Source organism: Helianthus annuus, chromosome 9 (assembly GCF_002127325.2).
Source record: "Helianthus annuus cultivar XRQ/B chromosome 9, HanXRQr2.0-SUNRISE, whole genome shotgun sequence".
NCBI lineage: Eukaryota > Viridiplantae > Streptophyta > Magnoliopsida > Asterales > Asteraceae > Helianthus > Helianthus annuus.
Window position 1 is genome coordinate 103,979,883 of NC_035441.2, and position 19,952 is coordinate 103,999,834.

The following is a 19,952-nucleotide window of genomic DNA, read 5'->3' on the forward strand; positions in this document are numbered from 1 at the left end:
ATCACTTTAGGATTTTGTGTATGATTGTTTCATTGTTCAATTATCCAAATCTTGTAGGATCTTCCATATCTCTATATGTTAGATTCTTAGAAAGATATCTGAAGTATTATCATGACTCATTGATTTGATTTATATAATACTTACAGAAGTTTTGATTTATTTCAAAATAGTTATTATCAATCCTCGATTGGATTTCTAATAAAACATTAACGAGTTTTTACGATGATTTAAACAAGATTACAATATAAGGCATAAAAATGACTTAGTAATAATCATATTGCCATATACAAACCTATTTTGTCACGAGTTTTCACAATTAAGATTATGTATTGCAAATGCTAAATTTTTGCGATTCTTTGGCTTCAAGATTTGTTTTCAATTGACAGTTCTCGTATTGCAATACCAAATGTTTTGCCATTTATTTGGCTAATAAAACCTATGTATTCGCCGGCTTTTTTATGCTGACTGTTTTCGCATATGTTTCAGGTTTTCGACTATTTCAAGCATGCAACGCATAGGACTACATTCGGACCTTAGACTTCTAAAACAAAAGAACAATTACATGTATTCTTTGTTTGTAAAATGATGTTAATAATATTGAAACAATTTAGTACCAGTAGTTGTGAGCAATTTGTAACGTGACTCCCCGATATTTCCACCGCGTGTTGTTGTATTACGCGATTGGGGTGTTACATGATCACCCTTTAAAGAAAGCACTGATGCTCATCATCGGTGGTTAGACTACAGTAGTGGAATGTAGAATCAGTGTTTATGTATCAGTGTTTTAGAATGTAATCAGTGTCTGTATGGTCAGTAGTTATTGATCAGAGGTTAGAGTTTGTTAGTTTGTTAGATGTCACTTCCATGGTGACGTCAGCTTTGATTCTTAGTGGTTTGGTTTGTACTATAAATTGAACAGTACCCGTACTGTTATATTTGAGTTTTCGAGCTTTTAGCTCATCTCCTTTCATCTTGTACGATCAACCATTGAGCTCATGCTGAGGGGGAGTTTAGTATGTAAGCATGTATGTAATCTTTTGATTGTAATCTTTTGATTAGTGAGAAGCATGTGTTTACTAAAACTGTTTTCCCTTTGATTGTGTTTACAAAGTTTGTTTCTATTTCCGCTGCATCTAATCTCATCTATTTTCATTCATTTGTTCAATTATGACAAACAAGCACAATCATAACAGCCTCAGATCCTAACATCAAAGCTGTGAGACCCCGCACAATTAGCGAGGTGTTTGAACTGGCCAACACCTTGACTGACGGACTGGTGCGCACGAGAGAAGAAAATAGGAAAAAGGAATTGGCCCAAAAGAACCCAAGGATTTCGTGTGGGTAATAATATTAGTAATTTCAAGAAAAAGGGAACTGGGCAGTCTTCCACCCCGCCATTTTGCGGAAATTGTAAAAAGAAACATTTTGGAAAATGTAAGGAAAATTGCAGTTTCTGCAAGAGACCAGGCCACCGAGAGGAGGAATGCAGGAAGAAATCAGTAATCTGCTACAACTGCGGTGAAATGGGACACTTCAAGCCCGATTGCCCAAAATTGGTTAAGCCAGTTGATAACAAAGTCAAACGTGCTGAAGGAATAAATAAGAAGAATGCAAGAGCCTTTCAGCTGACAACTCAAGAAGCAGATCTGATTCCAGATGTGAAAGCTGGTACGTTTCTTGTACATGACGTTTACGCAAAAGTATTATTTGACTCTGCTGCAAAACCAAAGTTTTATAAATACCTCATTCTGTCAAGCTCTTAAGCAACCTTTAACCAAACTTAGGCAAATTTATACGGTAGAAACGGCAAAAGGTAATTCTATTAATATTGATAAGGTTCTTCAAGAAGGAAAAATAAAACTTTCAGGACATAAATTTTCTGCAACCCTGCTACCTATGAATTTAGCTGGATTCGATGTCGTATTAGGAATGGATTGGTTAGTAGCCAACCATGCTCGAATCCTTTGTGATAAGAATTCTATAGAAATTCATATGCCAGCAGGGGAAGTAATTTTGATAACAGGAGATAAGCCGCGTAAACCAATGAAGTTCATTTCAGTAATGAAAGTTGCTAGTTATGAACGAAAACAAGGAATAGTGTATATGATTTTGGTAATCATTAACACTAAAAGCAAGGAACTTAAAGAAATTCTCGTAGTATCAGAATACCCGGATGTGTTCCCAGAAGAGCAACCTGGATTACCGCCCGATAGGGAAGTAGAGTTTGAATTCATCTAATCCCTAGAACAGCACCAATAGCTAAGGAACCCTATCGGTTAGCACCCACCAAAATGTTAGAATTGAAAAAGCAGTTAGATGAATTTTTAGGCAAAGGATTCATTCAACCTAGTTCATCCCCTTGGGGAGCACCCGTGTTGTTCGTGAGAAAGAAGGATGGTTCGATGCGGATGTGTATCGATTATAGGGAATTGAATAAGGTTACAATTAAGAATCGATACCCATTACCTAGGATTGATGATATTTTTGATCAACTTCAAGGAGCTAGATATTTCTCTAAGATAGATTTGTGTTCCGGATATCATCAGTTGAAAGTACAGGAAGAACACATACCTAAAACTGCTTTTAGGACTAGGTATGGCCACTACGAGTTTACAGTCATGCCCTTTGGGTTAACGAATGCTCCTGCTGCATTCATGGACATGATGAATAGGATCTGTAAGCCGTATCGGGATAAATTTGTAATTGTCTTCATTGACGATATACTTATTTATTCCAAAGATCAGAATTAACATTGTGAAAACCTGCATGCACTCTTAACCTTATTAAGAAAGGAAAAGCTTTACGCCAAATTCTCAAAGTGTGAATTTTGGCTACAGGAGGTGGAATTTTTAGGACATATGGTGAATCATGAAGGTATTCACGTAGATCCCTCCAAGATAGAAGCAATCACGAACTAGAAGGTTCCGCAATCAGCTACCAAAGTTAGAAGTTTTCTAGGTCTAGCGGGATATTATAGGCACTTCATTAAAGACTTTTCTAAGATAGCTGTTCCATTAACTAAGCTAACCTGTAAAACTATTAAGTTTGAATAGGGACCCAAGCAAGAAGAGGCCTTTAGGATTTTAAAGCAAAGGTTAACGAATGCCCCAAACCTTTCTCTTTCAGAAGGAAAAGAAGATTTTGAAGTCTTCTGTGATGCTTCTAAGCTAGGGTTAGGATGTATGCTAATGCAACGCAAAAAGGTAATTGCGTATGCATCAAGACAGTTGAAAAAGCACGAGGAAAATTATACGGCACATGATTTAGAATTAGGAGCAATAATTTTTGCCCTTAAGATTTGGAGACATTACCTGTATGGAAGTAAGTTTACTGTCTATACGGATCACAAAAAATTAAACATGAGGCAAAGAAGATGGATGGAAATTCTAAGTGATTACGACTGTGATATCCTATATCACGAAGGAAAGGCTAATGTAGTAGTGGATGCCCTAAGTCGTAAATATCATGAAAAGCAAAGGCGAGTTCATGCTCAGAGATTAAATCTCCAATTAGATTTAATGGAACAACTGAAGAACGTTCAGGAAACAGCCATCAAGGACGATGCTGAAGGAATAAAAGGACTGATAAAGGAATTAGAACAAGGAACTGATGGAATTTGGAAATTCCATAAGAAGATGATTTGGGTACCTAAGCAAGGAAATTTAAGAGATAAGATTTTAGAGGAAGCCCATAAATCTAGATATACAATGCATCCTGGTAATAACAAGATGTTTCAGGACTTAAGAAATAACTTCTGGTGGATAGGAATGAAGAAGGACATAGCTAGATACGTTTCTAAGTGTCTAACTTGTTCGCAAGTTAAGGCAGAACACTAGAAACCTTCAGGTTTGCTTCAACAGTTAGAAATGCCTGTATGGAAATGGGAACTCATAACAATGGAATTTGTTACTAAATTGCCCAAAACCAAAAAGGGTAACGATGCAATCTGGGTGATTATGGATCGCTTAACCAAATCAGGTCATTTCTTACCAATGAAGTAAACCTTTAGCATGGGAAGATTAGCAAAGTTGTATGTAGATGAGGTAGTATCCTCACATGGAGTTCCACTCTCCATTGTGTCAGATAGGGATAGTCGTTTCACTTCGCATTTCTGGAAAAGTTTCCAAGGAGCAATGGAGACCCGACTAAATCTAAGTACTGCATACCATCCCCAAACAGATGGACAAAGTGAAATAACAATCCAAACTCTAGAAGACATGCTCAGGGCATGTGTAGTAGATTTCGGTGGAAATTGGGATGACCACTTACCATTAATAGAATTCTCCTATAACAATAGTTATCATACAAGCATAAATGTTGCCCCATTCGAAACATTGTATGGACGAAATTGTAGAACCCCAGTATGTTGGGAAGAAATAGGAGAAAGTCAACTATCAGGTCCCGAAATTGTGTAGGAAACCACCGACAAAATAACTCAAATCAAAGAGAGACTGAAAACAGCTCGAGATCACCAGAAGAGTTATGCAGACAATCGACGCAAGCCATGGAAAGGGGTAGTTCGATTCGGTAAGAAAGGAAAGCTAAGTTCAAGATACATAGGACCATTCACAGTTACCCAACGAATAGGACCAGTTGCCTATCAACTACAACTACCATAAGAGCTAGCTGGGGTACATAATGTGTTTCATGTATCCAATTTTAAAAAGTGTTTATCTGATGAATCACTGGTAGTACCTCTTCAAGACGTAGAGATAAATGAAAAGCTAAAATTCGTTCAAAGAGCTCTCCAAATGGAAGACAGAAAGGTCAAGCACGTCAAGCACAAGAGATTGGTGCTGGTTAAAGTGAAATGGGATTCGAAAAGAGGACCAGAGTATACATGGGAACTGGAATCGGAAATGAAGCGAAAGTACCCTCACTTGTTCCAGTAAATCTCGAGGACGAGATTTTAAACAAGGTGGGGAGGGTGTAACAACCCTTGCCAAAATTTTTATTTCGTACTTTAATGCCCATTAGGAAACCCTAATTGAGACCTCCAAGTGATATTGCGTGACCCATAATTTTTAAAACGGCCAAAACTAGGATCAAGGCCCCTTAAAACTCAAGGGGATATCCCCTAATTGATAATTATCTTCAAAAATCGAAGTTGAAACAAAAAAAAATCCGTTCAAACTGACTCAGCAAGGCTAAGCAGGACACCAGGCACCCCTAGCCTAGGTGTGTCTCTGTCGCGACACGCGCCAGGGTCTAGGGGACATGGCGCGACACGCGGGGAAGGTCCAAATTCAGTATATAATGAAGGGGTTTGGCACTTGCATGTTTGTTCTATTTCGACGTAAAAATTCACAACGCACGTTACGTTATACAATGTTATTCACAAATAGTTATAATCCCAAACTTCTGTTGTGACAACAGGGTAATAACTCAATCTCTGCTACGATACAATGTCCGATCGATTAAAACCGATCTGATGGATGTTTAAGTGTTGCCTGAATACGGGCTATACTTTGTCATTCGTCGTGAGGGTTTCGATCTCGTGAGCTATCGTAAATGTTGAATTAAGTTACTGACCTAGTTCCGTTTGCATTGTTCTTTTAACTAGGTTACCAGGCTTAATCAGTAGGCGAATTATGTCTAGTTAAACTCCCAATATGAGTCATTCTGTTTTTATCAAATTGCTTTGCAAAACCCTAAATGTTTTCCAGTTATATTTGCAATGATTAAGTCTTCGCTAATCTTTAGTTACTGGCAGTAAGTGGGGGTTTTGTGCACATTACTACTAATGATTTATCACTTTAGGTGGGCGAGCCTAATTAGTGATATGTCCACAGTCATAGATCCGGTCGAGTGACAACTGAACCAGCTAATTATAAGATAGGGGTAAATGTGAAAACTCTTAATGTTGTAAATTGAAACAATGTGTCGTTTTGTGCAAACTGAATGACTCGCCAATATTTCCCCGCTGATAAAATCTTTTTAAACATGTTTCAGGTGATTTAGGTGATTTACTGTGAACAAGGAAAAGTGCCGCGTAGAACTACCAGCTTGGATGAAGTGGCTCAGTAAATAAATAAACATGTTTTTGTAATCAGGGATTTCCCAGGGAAATTCCTTTATTGTAAATTACGGGGTTTGTCCCAAATCTTGAAATAAAATAATCTGGTATTTTCAATTAAACGATCCTGTTAAAATTATCCGCTGCCAAATTAAACACCAATACCACGGGTTTTCTGTCCCGCGGCATCTGAACCGGGAAACTGGATCGGGGGCCGTGACATGTTGGCACTCCGTGCCTAGCAACTACTTCTTTCAAGTAGATGGTTGCAAGTTTCGAAAACTTGTCGGTTTCTTTTATCACAAGGAAGTGCGCAGACTTGGTTAAACGGTCTACGATTACACAAATGGTATCGTTTCCGCTTTGGGGCCTTGGTAAACCAGTAATAAAATCCATGGAAATTTGTTCCCATTTCCATGTTGGAAACTCTGGCTGTTGCAGTAAACCCGACGGCTTTTGGTATTCGATCTTGACTCTAGCACAGGTCAAGCATTTTCTAACGTACTTAGCAATAATAGCCTTCATGTTAGGCCACCAATACAAGGCCTTAAGGTCGTGACACATCTTGTCTGAACCGGGATGGACGTATCGAGTGGCGAGACATGTGTGCTTAGTCCATCACAAGCTCTCAGAGGTTTCCGTAATACGGAACCCAGATACGTTCCATCACTAATTATTGGCGAGGTTGTTGCAAATGCTGCTAAAAAAAATATATTTTCGATTTGAATGTTATTTATGTTTATGGATTCGGTGTGTCTTAGTTTCGATTTATATCATGATCTTCGTAAAAACTGAAATTCAAAATTTTACTATTTTAGAGAGGGAGAGGGCTTCTAAAATGCTGAGACAAACGTTAACCAAACTCTTAGATTCTCCTATCTATCTACATGATATGTATGTTTATTTCAATTCAAACCACCTTATTGGATTTCGTTTTGATGTACGGAGGCTACATGTTAATTGCATGTCGCCGCACTTGTGGAAAGAACATGAAACTAAGACTAAGTGTAGTGGTTTTAACATATCATTAGTGTGTTAGATATTTTAGTGTAACCGAGATTAACTCAGTGATCAAAGGGAATTGTAATACACATCAAGCAAGTTAAGAGGTGCGGGAGTGCACAATTGTTTGAGTTTGTTACAGTTCTAAGTGTTCGGCAGAGCCCATGGGGGTTCCAAGGGGTAAAGCCCCTGGTTGCAGTCGAGGCAATTTAATTTTCAAGAAATTGGGCTTAATATTTAGATCGATAATTAGGACATTTTGGAGGCAATTTTATTCAAAAATAATAATTGCCTAGAGGCAATTACCGGTACTTTTCATCTCCAATTCGAAATCATCTTTTGGTTAGAGACTCTCTGGTTCATGATTCTGATAAATTATTCTCAAACATGAGTTGTATCCAATTAGATAATTCGATCTGATTGTGATTTCTTGTTCAATCTAAAAGTGATTACATGACTCTCAGATCATCTGTTGGAAACTCAATTTCCCCAACAAAGTGTGACATGATTTCTATGTAGTCAGTGGACCTTTAACTAAACCACTCTTTCACATGTGATTGGTTGAAGAAAAACATGGCCCCACTTCCTTCTCCTCGTTCCCCCTTAATGCTCGTGATTGTAATGATAATGGTGGAGTAAAGCACTGCCATTCATGGTGGTGTAATGGTGTTTGGGGGCGTGATTGGGTAAGGTGGCAACCCTATCATGCACCATTGTACATAGTCCAAGTACTCGAGATATGATTATGACTTGGTGTTAGTGTTGCTAAACAGGTGAAAACATTTAACATCAACATCCCAAGATAGAATTGTAAATAACTAAACTCCATAAGAAGGATTCACATTTTATAGAATATCAAATAACACCAAAGCCCAAAGCTTTAGTTGCTTACATTTCTTGCACATATTTTAGTTTCTTCATAACTAACAATGAAAGATTTATTTTTAAGTTGCCCTTAATATAAGGACATAAAATAAAGATGCAACAGTCTTGATATATAACAGTAAAGATAAAAAAGCCCATGAACATAAGTCTTTAAAACTCGATGAGTAAATACTGTATAGAACTCTTGTGGAATGGCATTAGTCATCTTCCCCCAATGAAATGAGCTAGGTAGGGCGAGCTGTGTAGTTTTGCTTAAACTAAATTGAGAAGCTCTACTGTTTCTCATCAAGGAAAAACAACATGTGTTATAATGGGCCATCATCTTTTATATTATGTAGTAAAATACATATATAATTTTACTGAAACATGTAACAATAATGTACTAATAGGAACATCAGAAGAGCCCAATAGTAACACCCAACAACTCTATAACAAGGAGAAGGAGTACAGGAGGAAGAGTGAGCGGAAAGAGAATAGGAAGAAGAGCGGTAAAGGTGGCAAGATACAAAAGAGGTGTAAGGAGGAATATTAAGAGTGGGGCGAGGAGGAGGAGGATTAAAAGTCCCATGATTTAATAAGTTTACAAGTGCTTAATTCAATTCCATTGAAGTTAATAAATAGGCCAGGAGGTTACGTGATGGATATTAATTATTTCCCATGAATTTCCCCAACAAAGTGTGACATGATTTCTATGTAGTCAACTAAACCACTCTTTCACATGTGATTGGTTGAAGAAAAACATGTTCCCACTTCCTTCTCCCTCTCCCCCCATTAATAATTCTAAGACCATGCGTACTAAGGCGTTTTTCCTAGTTTTTCCCCCAAACACGCCCAATCATGCCCCACCCCACCCCCACGGGCGTTTTCTAGCGTTTTTTTCAAAAAAAGCCCCTCGGTGTTTTTTAAACCACGCCAAACATTCAATTGTTTGGCCAATCACATGCATTCTTCTTTCCTATGCTTGCCCAATACCATTTTTTGGATGTTTTTTTTACTTAATTATTTAACACCCTTTTCAATATAATGCCCACATCCCCACTACACCTATTTTAGAAAACGCCCAATAATACCCCTTGCTGACTGTACTATTGTAACGCCTCGCATTTCCGTAATTCTATTTTTTTTTAAAAAAATTCGTATTCGCCTTCTATTTTTAGAATCACAGTCGAAATCAGATCAAGAAACGGACAAGAAACGACAACTGACACATTTTACGCGCTTTTAGTGATTTTCGACAACATTTACGTATTTTGACCCAAATATATATATATATATATATATATATATATATATATATATATATATATATATATATATATATATATATATATATATATATATATATATATATATATATCCTACGATATTTCACGACGTGCGGTTGTGAAAACGGGCTTCAGAGGCGTATCGGGCCGCACGAATCACAAGAAACGGGCTTGTGGGCCTTGGGCCAAGCCCACTTGAGAAACCCTAACTATATAAACATCCTAACTTCTTCTTCCTCATCTTAACCAAACCCTAGCCACCCAAGAATTCTCTGCCTTCTCTCCCTCTACTCCGGTCATCAGAGCAAACTCCGGTCGGCTCCGGTCATGACTCCGGCAGAGGCCACGCACACACCCGAACCCCTAACTCCTTACACTCTGACACCCACACTCACCTGTTTTTTTTCCTCTCAAAATTAATGGCCAGCCACCTCTATGGCAGCGACACTCGACGGCAGACGCTAAACAACGACACAGAAAGAGAGAGAAACATCAGTAGAGAGAGGGAGAGAGTGCGACGAGAGAGAGAGAGCGGCGGAGAGAAGGAACGACCGACCATCTCCCCGTGGTGGCGGTGACTTAACAGCGACGGCGGCGACACGGCGGCTGTCCTGATTCTCTTCCGACATACCTCTGATAGACCCGGTAAGTGCCGACTCCCTGTTTAGTTTCGGTTCGAGTTTGAATCGGGTTCACTTCGATTCAAGTCCAGTTGTTTTTTTCTCTTTGTATTATAGTTGGTTTGAGTCACGTTTCGGGTAGTATTTCCAGTTCGGTTCAACCCAAATACAGTTCGGGTCTCGTTTGGGTTTGTTTGGAGCCGAAGATTCCTAACCACATCGACAGAATCGGAGGTTCACGATGGGTTTACGTCGACTCGCCTTCGAGACCCGCGGCTTTTCCTAGCCGTTTCACCATAGTAACCGGAGTTACATCAGAGAAACCGAGCTCGCCGGAACAACATCACGATGTTCGTCATCTCGTTCTGTACACCCTACTTCTCTTTGTTTCCTCATATTATCCACATTTAAAACATTATTATTTTGACATTATAAGCTCTCAAGGAAAATTGCAAGTTTGGAAAACTTACATCGGGTCGAACAGTTTTGTCGTTACTTTTGTATAATTAAGGGTCGATCAATTGTAAGTCAATAATAAATATATATGTATATATATATATATATTTGTATATATATATATATATATATATATATTTCTTTTGTGGTTGTGCTTCTTTTTCATCAATTAAACGTTGCATCTGTCAAATATTTTTCCAAGTCAAGTCAACAAATTCTCTATATACATAATAGATATATAGCTCACTAGGGCTGTAAACAAACCGAACGTTCAGCGAATAGTTCGTGAACCGTTCAGCGGGAAGTTCGTTTATGTTTGTTTGTTTAATAAAGGAACAAACATGAACAAGAAATTTTGTTCGATTAGTTAAATGAACGAACTTTAACAGAGGTCTCCTTCGTTCGATTGTGTTCGTGAATGTTCGGTAAGGTGTTTGTGAACGTGTTCGTGAACATGTTCATGAACATTCGTTGATTTACGTTCGTTTATGTTCGTATGTTTGTGTTTTAATTGAAGATCTTTGTGTTTTTTTTAATTTTATTTGTACTTTTTATATTATTAAACTTTTATTTATTTATTTGTACTTTGATTTGCTGTCGAGACCCACGGCTTTTCCTTGCCGTTTCGCCGCATTAACCGGAGTTACACCGGAGAAACCGAGCTCGCCGGAACAACATCACGATGTTTGTCATCTCGTTCTATGTCGCAACCCCCGTTCCCTAACAACCCGGGAACGGGCAGTCGCGGCCAGTTTCGGTGGTATCTGTGTTTATCATTTTGGCAGCGGAAATTACATCAGGACCGTAGTTAGGAAATATTTTATCAGAGTAAAATACCACACTTTCATAATTTTAAATACGTGGGAAAAATCCCAAGTTTTAAGTACACACATTTTATAGGGATAAATCCTATTTTATTTAGTAAAAACATCATCTTTATTTTAGGTAACTTTATAGCCACTTTCCAAAGCCTTCAGTGTTGTCCAGCTGGCTTCTAATTGGCTTTCACATTTTGTTACCTAGAACACGTTTAAAAACATTTTGTCAGTGGGAAATACTGGTGAGTGAATCTCAGTTTAATCGAGTTAAGTAAAACCATTGTACAGTATTGAGGGCGGTCGCGCAATTACATTTGTTTCCATCTACTTTAATTACCACCCACAGTACTGTCAACCCGACTTGTGGTCATGTTACTACTCATAATGTAGTAACAAATTTTGTATACAAAACCCTAACATACCGACGATAATTGTAGAATGCAAATACACAATCACTGTTTAATATAGTGTTAATTAAGTGAGGTTTTGTAAAAACAGTTAACAAAAAGGAGATTACTACATTGTTGTCTTAGGGTTTTCCTTAAGGATTTCCTAGTGATTATCTATTAAATACAAAAATACAAACGCGTTAGTATAATAAACCAATATTTACATTAGTAATAACCTCCCCGAGACGGCATTCCAACGACTACGTCGTGCAGAACCTCGACAGCCGTTACGGAACCCTGGATCAATCGGGCAGCGTATCTAATACGTAACCGGGGTTATGATACTTACAACGGGGCAAAACTTCGTTAATTAGGCGAGGTATAATGCCTGAGAATAGCTTATGCTATAAGAAAATTCGAGAGAGAAAAAAGTTGTTAACGATTTCAAATGAACGGCCGAAGCCTTCTATTTACAGTCCTGATCTCGGACTCCCTCGCGGCCCGCGTAAGCCGAAGGATAGTCCTTCGCGGCCCGCGACGTAGGGCTGTAGACTCTAGGGTTGCTGATTCATTGATTTTAGCTTCGACACGATCATAACACGTGACAGCCTGGGGGCTCGCCCTGGTGGCTGGTTGTCGCGCCCCGCGAAGCCTGAAGGCAAGGCCTTCGCGGCCCGCGAGCACCCCTAAAATTTGATTTTTATTTTATTTTTAATTATGTAAAGGTATTCGGGGCTTGTTTTCATATACGAGGTGTATTTTAGGACATATTGGGATATTTTAAATATTTTTAGGGCGTCGGAAATGTTTTGGAGGGTTGTTATATCCACCCCACCTTGTTTTAGAGCTCTCCTCAAGATCTATTGGAACAAGTGTGGATATTTCCTTTGTATTTCTGATTCAAGCTCCCATGTATACTCTGGTCCTCTTTTGGAGTCCCATTTCACTTTGACCAGAACTAATCTCTTGTGCTTGAGGTTCTTAACTTTCTTGTCTTCAACCTGTAGAGGTCTTTCTACAAATTTAAGTTGCTCATTTACCTCTATATCCTTAAGAGGTACCATCAGTGATTCATCAGCTAAGCATTTCTTGAGATTAGATACATGAAATACATCATGTATTCCTGCCATTTCCTCTGGCAGTTGTAGCTGATAGGCTACAGATCCTATTCTTCTAATAATTTCAAAAGGTCCAATATACCTAGGGCTTAGCTTTCTTCTTTTGATGAATCTTACCACTCCTTTCCAAGGAGAGACTTTCAATAACACTTTGTCTCCTACCTGAAATTCCAACGGCTTTCGTCGGTTATCAGCATAACTCTTCTGTCGATCACGTGCTGCTTTCAGTCGTTCCTTGACTTGAAAAATTTTGTCGGTCATTTCCTGTCCTATCTCTGGTCTAGATAATTGTTTTTCCCCCAATTTCTGCCCAACAGACTGGCGTTTGGCACTTTCGTCCATAAAGTGCTTCGAATGGTGCAGCATTGATACTTGTGTGATAACTGTTATTGTAAGAAAATTCTATTAATGGTAAGTGGTCATCCCAATTACATCCAAAATCAATTACACAAGCTCTAAGCATGTCCTCCATTGTCTGAATCTTCCTTTCCCTTTGTTCGTCCGTTTGAGGATGGTAGGTTGTGCTTAGATTCAACTTGGTTCCCATTGCTTTTTGGAAACTTGCCCAAAAATGAGAGGTAAAACGGCTATCCCTATCAGAAACAATTGGTAAAGGAATTCCATGTAATGAAACTATTTCATTTACATACAACTTAGCTAACTGTTCCATACTGAAAGTTTCCTTCATTGGTAGGAAATGAGCTGACTTAGTTAGCCTGTCTACAATCACCCAAATTGTATCATTACCTTTTCTTGTTTTGGGTAATTTGGTAACAAATCCATTGTTATCAATTCCCATTTCCACACTGGCATTTCTAACTGCTGCAATAAACCTGAGCATTTCTGGTGTTCAGCTTTGACTTGTGAACAAGTTAAACATTTAGAAACATTAGCTATTATATCCTTTTTCATTCCTATCCACCAAAAATTCTTTCTTAAATCCTGATACATTTTATCACTTCCAGGATGCATTGTATACTTATACTTATGGGCTTCTTCTAATATATGGTGACGTAGGTTTCCTAATTTAGGTATCCACATTCTCTTCTTATGGAATCTCCAAATTCCATCTGTTCCTTGTTCTAATTCCTTGATCATTCCTTTTAATTTTGCAGTATCATCCTTGATTACTGATTCTTGTGCTTTTCTAATTTACTTATTTAAATCTACTTGTAGATTTAATTTAAGAGAACGTAATCTTTTTGGCTTTTCATGATACTTTCGACTTAAAGCATTAGCCACTACAATTGGCTTTTCCTGCACGATACTGGATATTACAATCATAATCACTAAGAATCTCCATCCAGCGTCTTTGTCTCATATGCAACTCCTTTTACCCGAAGACATACCTTAAACTCTTATGATCAGTGAAAATGGTAAACTTACTACCGTAAAGGTAATGTCTCCAAATCTTAAGGGCAAAAATTATGGCTCCTAATTCCAAATCATGGGTTGAATAATTCTCTTCATGATTCTTAAGTTGTCTAGATGCATAAGCTATAACCTTTTGACGTTGCATCAATACACATCCATAACCTAACTTAGAAGCGTCACAATAGACTACAAAGTCTTCAGTTCCTTCTGGTAACGCTAGTATGGGTGCATTGGTTAGTCTTTGCTTAAGAATTCTAAAAGCTTCTTCTTGTTTTGGTCCCCATTCAAACTTAACAAATTTACAGGTTAGCTTAGTTAAGGGGATGGCTATTCTAGAAAAATCTCGAATAAATCTTCTACAATAACCGGCCAATCCTAAGAAACTTCTAACCTCGGTTGGTGACTCAGGGGTTTTCCACTTGGTAATCGCTTCGATCTTTGTGGGATCCACATGAATTCCTTCATGATTGACTAGATGTCCAAGAAACCGTACTTGTTCTAACCAAAACTCGCACTTTGGAAACTTTGCATAAAGCTTTTCTTTTCTCAGTAAACTTAGAAGTGTGTGCAAATGTTTTAAATGCTCCTCTTTGCTTTTAGAGTAAATGAGAATATCATCTATAAAGACAATTATTAATTTATCCAAATATGGCTTACATATTCGGTTCATCATGTCCATAAATGCAGCTGGGGCATTGGTTAAACCAAATGGTATGATAGTAAATTCATAATGGCCATACCTTGTTCTAAATGCGGTTTTAGGAATGTCCTTTTCCTGTACATTTGATTGATGATATCCTGATCGTAAGTCGATTTTAGAGAAAAATCGAGCTCCTTGTAACTGATCAAACAAATCATGGATTCTCGGTAATGGGTACCGATTCTTAATCGTGACTTTGTTCAATTCATGGTAATCAATGCACATTCGCATTGACCCGTCTTTCTTTTTGACGAACAGTATTGGTGCTCCCCATGGCGATCAACTTGGCTGTATGAATCATTTCTCCAATTCTTTAATTCTTGCATTTCTGCTGGTGCCAGGCGGTAGGGTGCTTTGGCAATAGGTGTTATCCCGGGTAGTAGATGGATTCTGAATTCGACTTCTCTGTCTTGCGGTAATCCTGGTAATTCTTCTGGAAACACATCTGGAAACTGAGATACTACTAGAATATCTTTCAGTTCTTTTCCTTTAGTGTTAGTGATTATGGAAATCAAATACACTAATGACCCTTTTCTTATATAACTTGTTGTTTTCATCACAGAGATGAATTTTGGGGATCTAGATGGCTTATCTCCTTTAATTGTGATCTTTTCACCCTTTGGTGAATTTACTTGGATTGACTTTTGGTTACATAAAATACTGGCTTTATTGACTATTAACCAATCCATTCCTAGTACAACATCGAATCCTGCCAGATTCATTGGGTAAAGGTTTGCAATAAACTTTTGATTTAAAAATTCTATTCTTCCTCCCTGCAAGATTTCAGAAATCTTAGTGGTTTCTCCGTTTGCTGTCTCTACTAGACATTCTTGTGGGAATTTAGTTAATGGTTGATTGAGAAGTTTGCAAAATAAAGTATTAATAAAACTTTGGTTCGCACCAGAGTCAAATAATACTTTAGCAAAAATATCATTAACTAAAAACGTACCGGCTACCACGTCCGGAATCATCTTTGCTTCTTCTGCAATCAGAACAAATGCTCTAGCATTTTTAGTAGTCTCAATGCCCATGGCTGGAACTAGTTTCGGACAGTTTGGCTTGATATGACCTTTTTCTCCACAGTTGAAGCACAATCCATTATTAGGTTTCTTTCTACAATCTTCTTCCTTGTGCCCTAGTATCTTGCAGAAATTGCAGTAAGTGGAGCATTTTCCCGAATACTTCTTTTTGCAGGCCTTGCAGTAGGGTGCAGAGGTAGAACCTACATTTCTCCCACGGTTGGAATTTCCATAACGAAATTCTTGGGTAAGCCTTTGGGCTAGGTTCTTTCCCTAGTCTTCTTCCCGAGTACGCACTAACTCATCTGTCAAGGTGTTTGCTAGTTCTACAGCTTCTTCTATGGTTTGAGGTCTAGCTGCCTTGACTACATGCCTAATCTCACTGATTAATCCCCAGATGTAACGGGAGATTAATACTGGTTCAGGTGATGCAAGGGTTGGTACTATTCTAGCATATTCAAAGAATAATGTAGTGTACCCCTTACTATCTACTCCTGTCATTCTAAGGTTTAAAAACTTATTTGCTATCTTTTCTTTTTCATTGGGAGGGCAGAATTTCCTTTCCACCATGTTCTTAAATTCCTCTCATTCCATATTGTAAACCCTATCACTTCCCCTAGATTGGAGGATAGTGTTCCACCATTCTAAGGCTGAGTTCTTAAACAGATTGGAAGCAAACATTATCTTATCTTCTTCCGCACACTTGCTTATTTTTAAGACAGCCTCAGTCTTTTCTATCCAGCGTAGAGTTGCAACGGCCCCTTCATTTCCCGAGAATTCCATTGGTTTACAAGACCAAAACTCCTTATAAGAACAACCATAAGTCATGGTCCTTCTTCTTTTGGGAATGGGCACTTGAAGTATGGGTCTATTGTTTATGCTGTGTTCAGGTTCAGTTGGTCGCTTACTGCCATTGTTACTTTTATTATCGGCTTCCCTAACTGTTTTGATAATATATGGCATTGCATCTATTATCCCTTGTGCCACTATGTGTTGGATGGCACTGTTATCCACTGGGTTTCCATTATTATCATTGTTCGGGTTATCGTTATTCGGATTATTGTCATTCTGGTTTTCCTGGTTCACTTCGTTGTTCAATTGAATTTTAAACATTTGCCAATTATTAATATCACAAGATAACACACACGCATATTGATAAAAAAACGTCGAACATTGCGACTTACTCTTTCTTATATATAGTATGCATCTAATACAAACTGATCCTGGAATTTAAAATTACAATACTACTATGCATCCATAGCTATCTTCTAGATTTTTTTTTCAACCATATACACATATTATATATTATTATTATTATTACTACTACCTCCACCATCACTGATATGGGTTCATCCAGAACTCCATATTATGCTCGTCATACTTCTAGACGAGTCGTTCTCCAACCTGCCTCATCCTTTCGCTACTTTCTAAAATCTCCTCACCAAAGGTTCGGAGTTCTTGCACATTTTCTACACTCATTGGGGGTACAGGTGCTGGTACTGGGTTTGGGAACTAGGCCATGGGTTCCTGGTATGGATATGGATTCTCTAGAATTTCCCTAATGTGTTAATCGCTATCATAGAAGGGATCTAGAGGGTCCAAACCTGGGTAGGCTGCTAGATTCGGCATGGGTTCATCTTCTGGTATTGGGCATCGTTTCTGGTATTCCCTACTATCGTCTAACCACGGGTCGTAGTTTGTGTCTAAGGGATTGGGTACTGGTACTCTAGGTATCTCTTCTGGGTTAAAATCATGCATTTGGATTTGATTTTCTGGGTTGTTTTCAATTTCCATTGGCTGGGTGGGAAACAGTGGTAAGGGTTGGGGTGTTATGAGTTACTCCAGGTTAGGGTCGGCAGCTGTGGTTACTAGGATATGAAAATTTGCTAGGCTCCTATTAAGCATATCCTGTGTGTGGGCATCTGTTTCTCTCTTGGCGGCTGCTACAGCATGCTGTTGTTGCAACTTTTTCATTCTTCCTACGTTCATGCGCTCCCCTACTGAACCATCCTCTCTTTTTAGGAGGGAATGGCTCTTCAGACTGAGCCTTAAACACGAATATTGCATCTTCATTGTCAGCTGAATACCCTGATAGGGGCAGGCTATGAAGAGGTGCGTTCGCTCCTAGGTGAGCTGGACAACTGACGGTAGGCGTCGGAAGGTCCTTGGTCGCTCATACTGTAAACTAACAAATAGTCAAATAACATACAACAACAAAATACAATTATGCACGTAGTTTCGTATAAAATTTCCTAACATATTGAATAATATCTTGGTGTCAGCAGAACACTTCTATGGCTGAATCATTGGCTTAGCTCTGATACCACCTTCTGTCGCAACCCCCGTCCCCTAACAACACGGGAACGGGCGGCCGCGGCTAGTTTCAGTGGTATCTGTGTTTATCATTTTAGCAGCGGAAATTACATCAAGACCATAGTTAGGAAATATTTTATCAGAGTAAAATACCACACTTTCATAATTTTAAATACGTGGGAAAAATCCCAAGTTTCAAGTACAGACATTTTATTGGGATAAACCCTATTTTATTTAGATAAAACCATCATCTTTATTTTAGGTAACTTTATAGCCACTTTTCCAAGCCTTTAGTGCTGTCTAGCTGGCTTCTAATTGGCCTTCACAATTTGTTACCTGGAACGCGTTTAAAAACATTTTGTCAGTGAGAAATACTGGTGAGTGAATCTCAGTTTAATCGAGTTAAGTAAAACCATTGTACAGTATTGAGGGCGGTCGCGCAATTACATTTGTTTCCATCTACTTTAATTACCACCCACGGTACTGTCAACCCGACTTGTGGTCATGTTACTACTCACAATGTAGTAACAAATTTTGTATACAAAACCCCAACATACCGACGATAATTGTAGAATACAAATACTCAGTCACTGTTTAATATAGTGTTAATTAAGTGAGGTTTTGTAAAAACAATTAACAAAAAGGAGATTACTCACATTGCTGTCTTAGGGTTTTCCTTAAGGATTTCCTGGTGATTATCTATTAAATACATAAATGCACACGCGTTAGTATAATAACCCAATATTTACATTAGTAATACCCTCCCCGAGACGGCATTCCAACGACTACGTCGGGCAGAACCTCGACAGCCGTTACAGAACCCTGGATCAATCGGGCAGCATATCTAATACGTAACTGGGGGTATGATACTTACAATGGGGCAGAACTTCGTTAATTAGGAGGTATTATGCCCGAGAATAGCTTATACTATAAGAAAAATCGAGAGAGAAAAGAGTTGTGAAGGATTTCAAATGAACGGCTGAAGCCTTCTATTTATAGTGCTGATCTCGGAATCCCTCGCGGCCCGCGTAAGCCGAAGGATAGTCCTTCGTGGCACGCGACGTAGGGTTGTAGACTCTAGGGTTGCTGATTCGTTGATTTTTGCTTCGACACGATCATGACACGTGACAGCCTGGGGGCTCGCCCTGGTGGCTGGCTGTCGCGCCCCGCGAAGCCTAAAGGCAAGGCCTTCGTGGCCCGCGAGCACCCCTAAAACTTGATTTTTATTTTATTTTTAATTATGTAAAGGAATTCGGGCCTGTTTTCATATACGTGTTGTATTTTAGGACATATTGGGATATTTTAAATATTTTTAGGGCATCGGAAATATTTTGGAGGGTTGTTATATTCTATATATCCTACTTCTCTTTGTTTCCTCATATTGTCCACTGTTAAAACATTATTTTTTTGATATTATAAGCTCTCAACGAAAACTGCAAGTTTGGAAAACTTACATCGGGTCGAGCAGTTCTGTCGTTACTTTTGTATAATTAATGGTCGATCAATTGTAAGTCAATAATATATTTTTTTCTTTTGTGGTTGTGCTTCTTTTTCATCAATTAAACGTTGCATCTGTGAAATATTTTTCCAAGTCAAGGCAACAAATTCTCTATATACATTATAAATATATAGCTCACACATACTATTGTTGGTGGGAAAACTTTGATGTTGTCATCTCATTGGTCATATATAAAATGATTTTAGAAAACGATTAACATAGGAAACAGTGTAGGACAGTTGTTGGCCATTTATTTTAGAGTCTAAATTTTAGATTCATTTTCCTCTTTTTTTGTTTTAAAATAAAAACTCTATAATTTCTTTTCATTTAATTCTTTTAAAACCTTTATAAATTCTTAAATCCTTGATTGATTAAACGGTTAAAAATAAATTCTTTTTATATTTCTCTTTCTCTTTATATTAAACTATAAAATAAAATAACTACCAAAGTTATTAATGAGATAAAATATAGTACCCAAT

The 19,952-nt window shown here is 38.1% G+C and overlaps 1 protein-coding gene across 1 annotated transcript in view; it reads left to right on the forward strand.

Annotated features, from left to right (window-relative positions):
- Positions 1-1,523: 1,523 nt before the first annotated feature.
- LOC110876105 (protein PXR1-like) overlaps positions 1,524-19,952 on the forward strand; it is a 38,829-nt gene continuing 20,400 nt past the window's right edge. Inside the window, exons 1-2 of the mRNA XM_022124283.1 lie at positions 1,524-1,668; positions 8,293-8,391. Of these exons, the coding sequence (XP_021979975.1) occupies positions 1,524-1,668; positions 8,293-8,391 (244 nt within the window). The remainder of the gene's footprint in view (positions 1,669-8,292; positions 8,392-19,952) is intronic.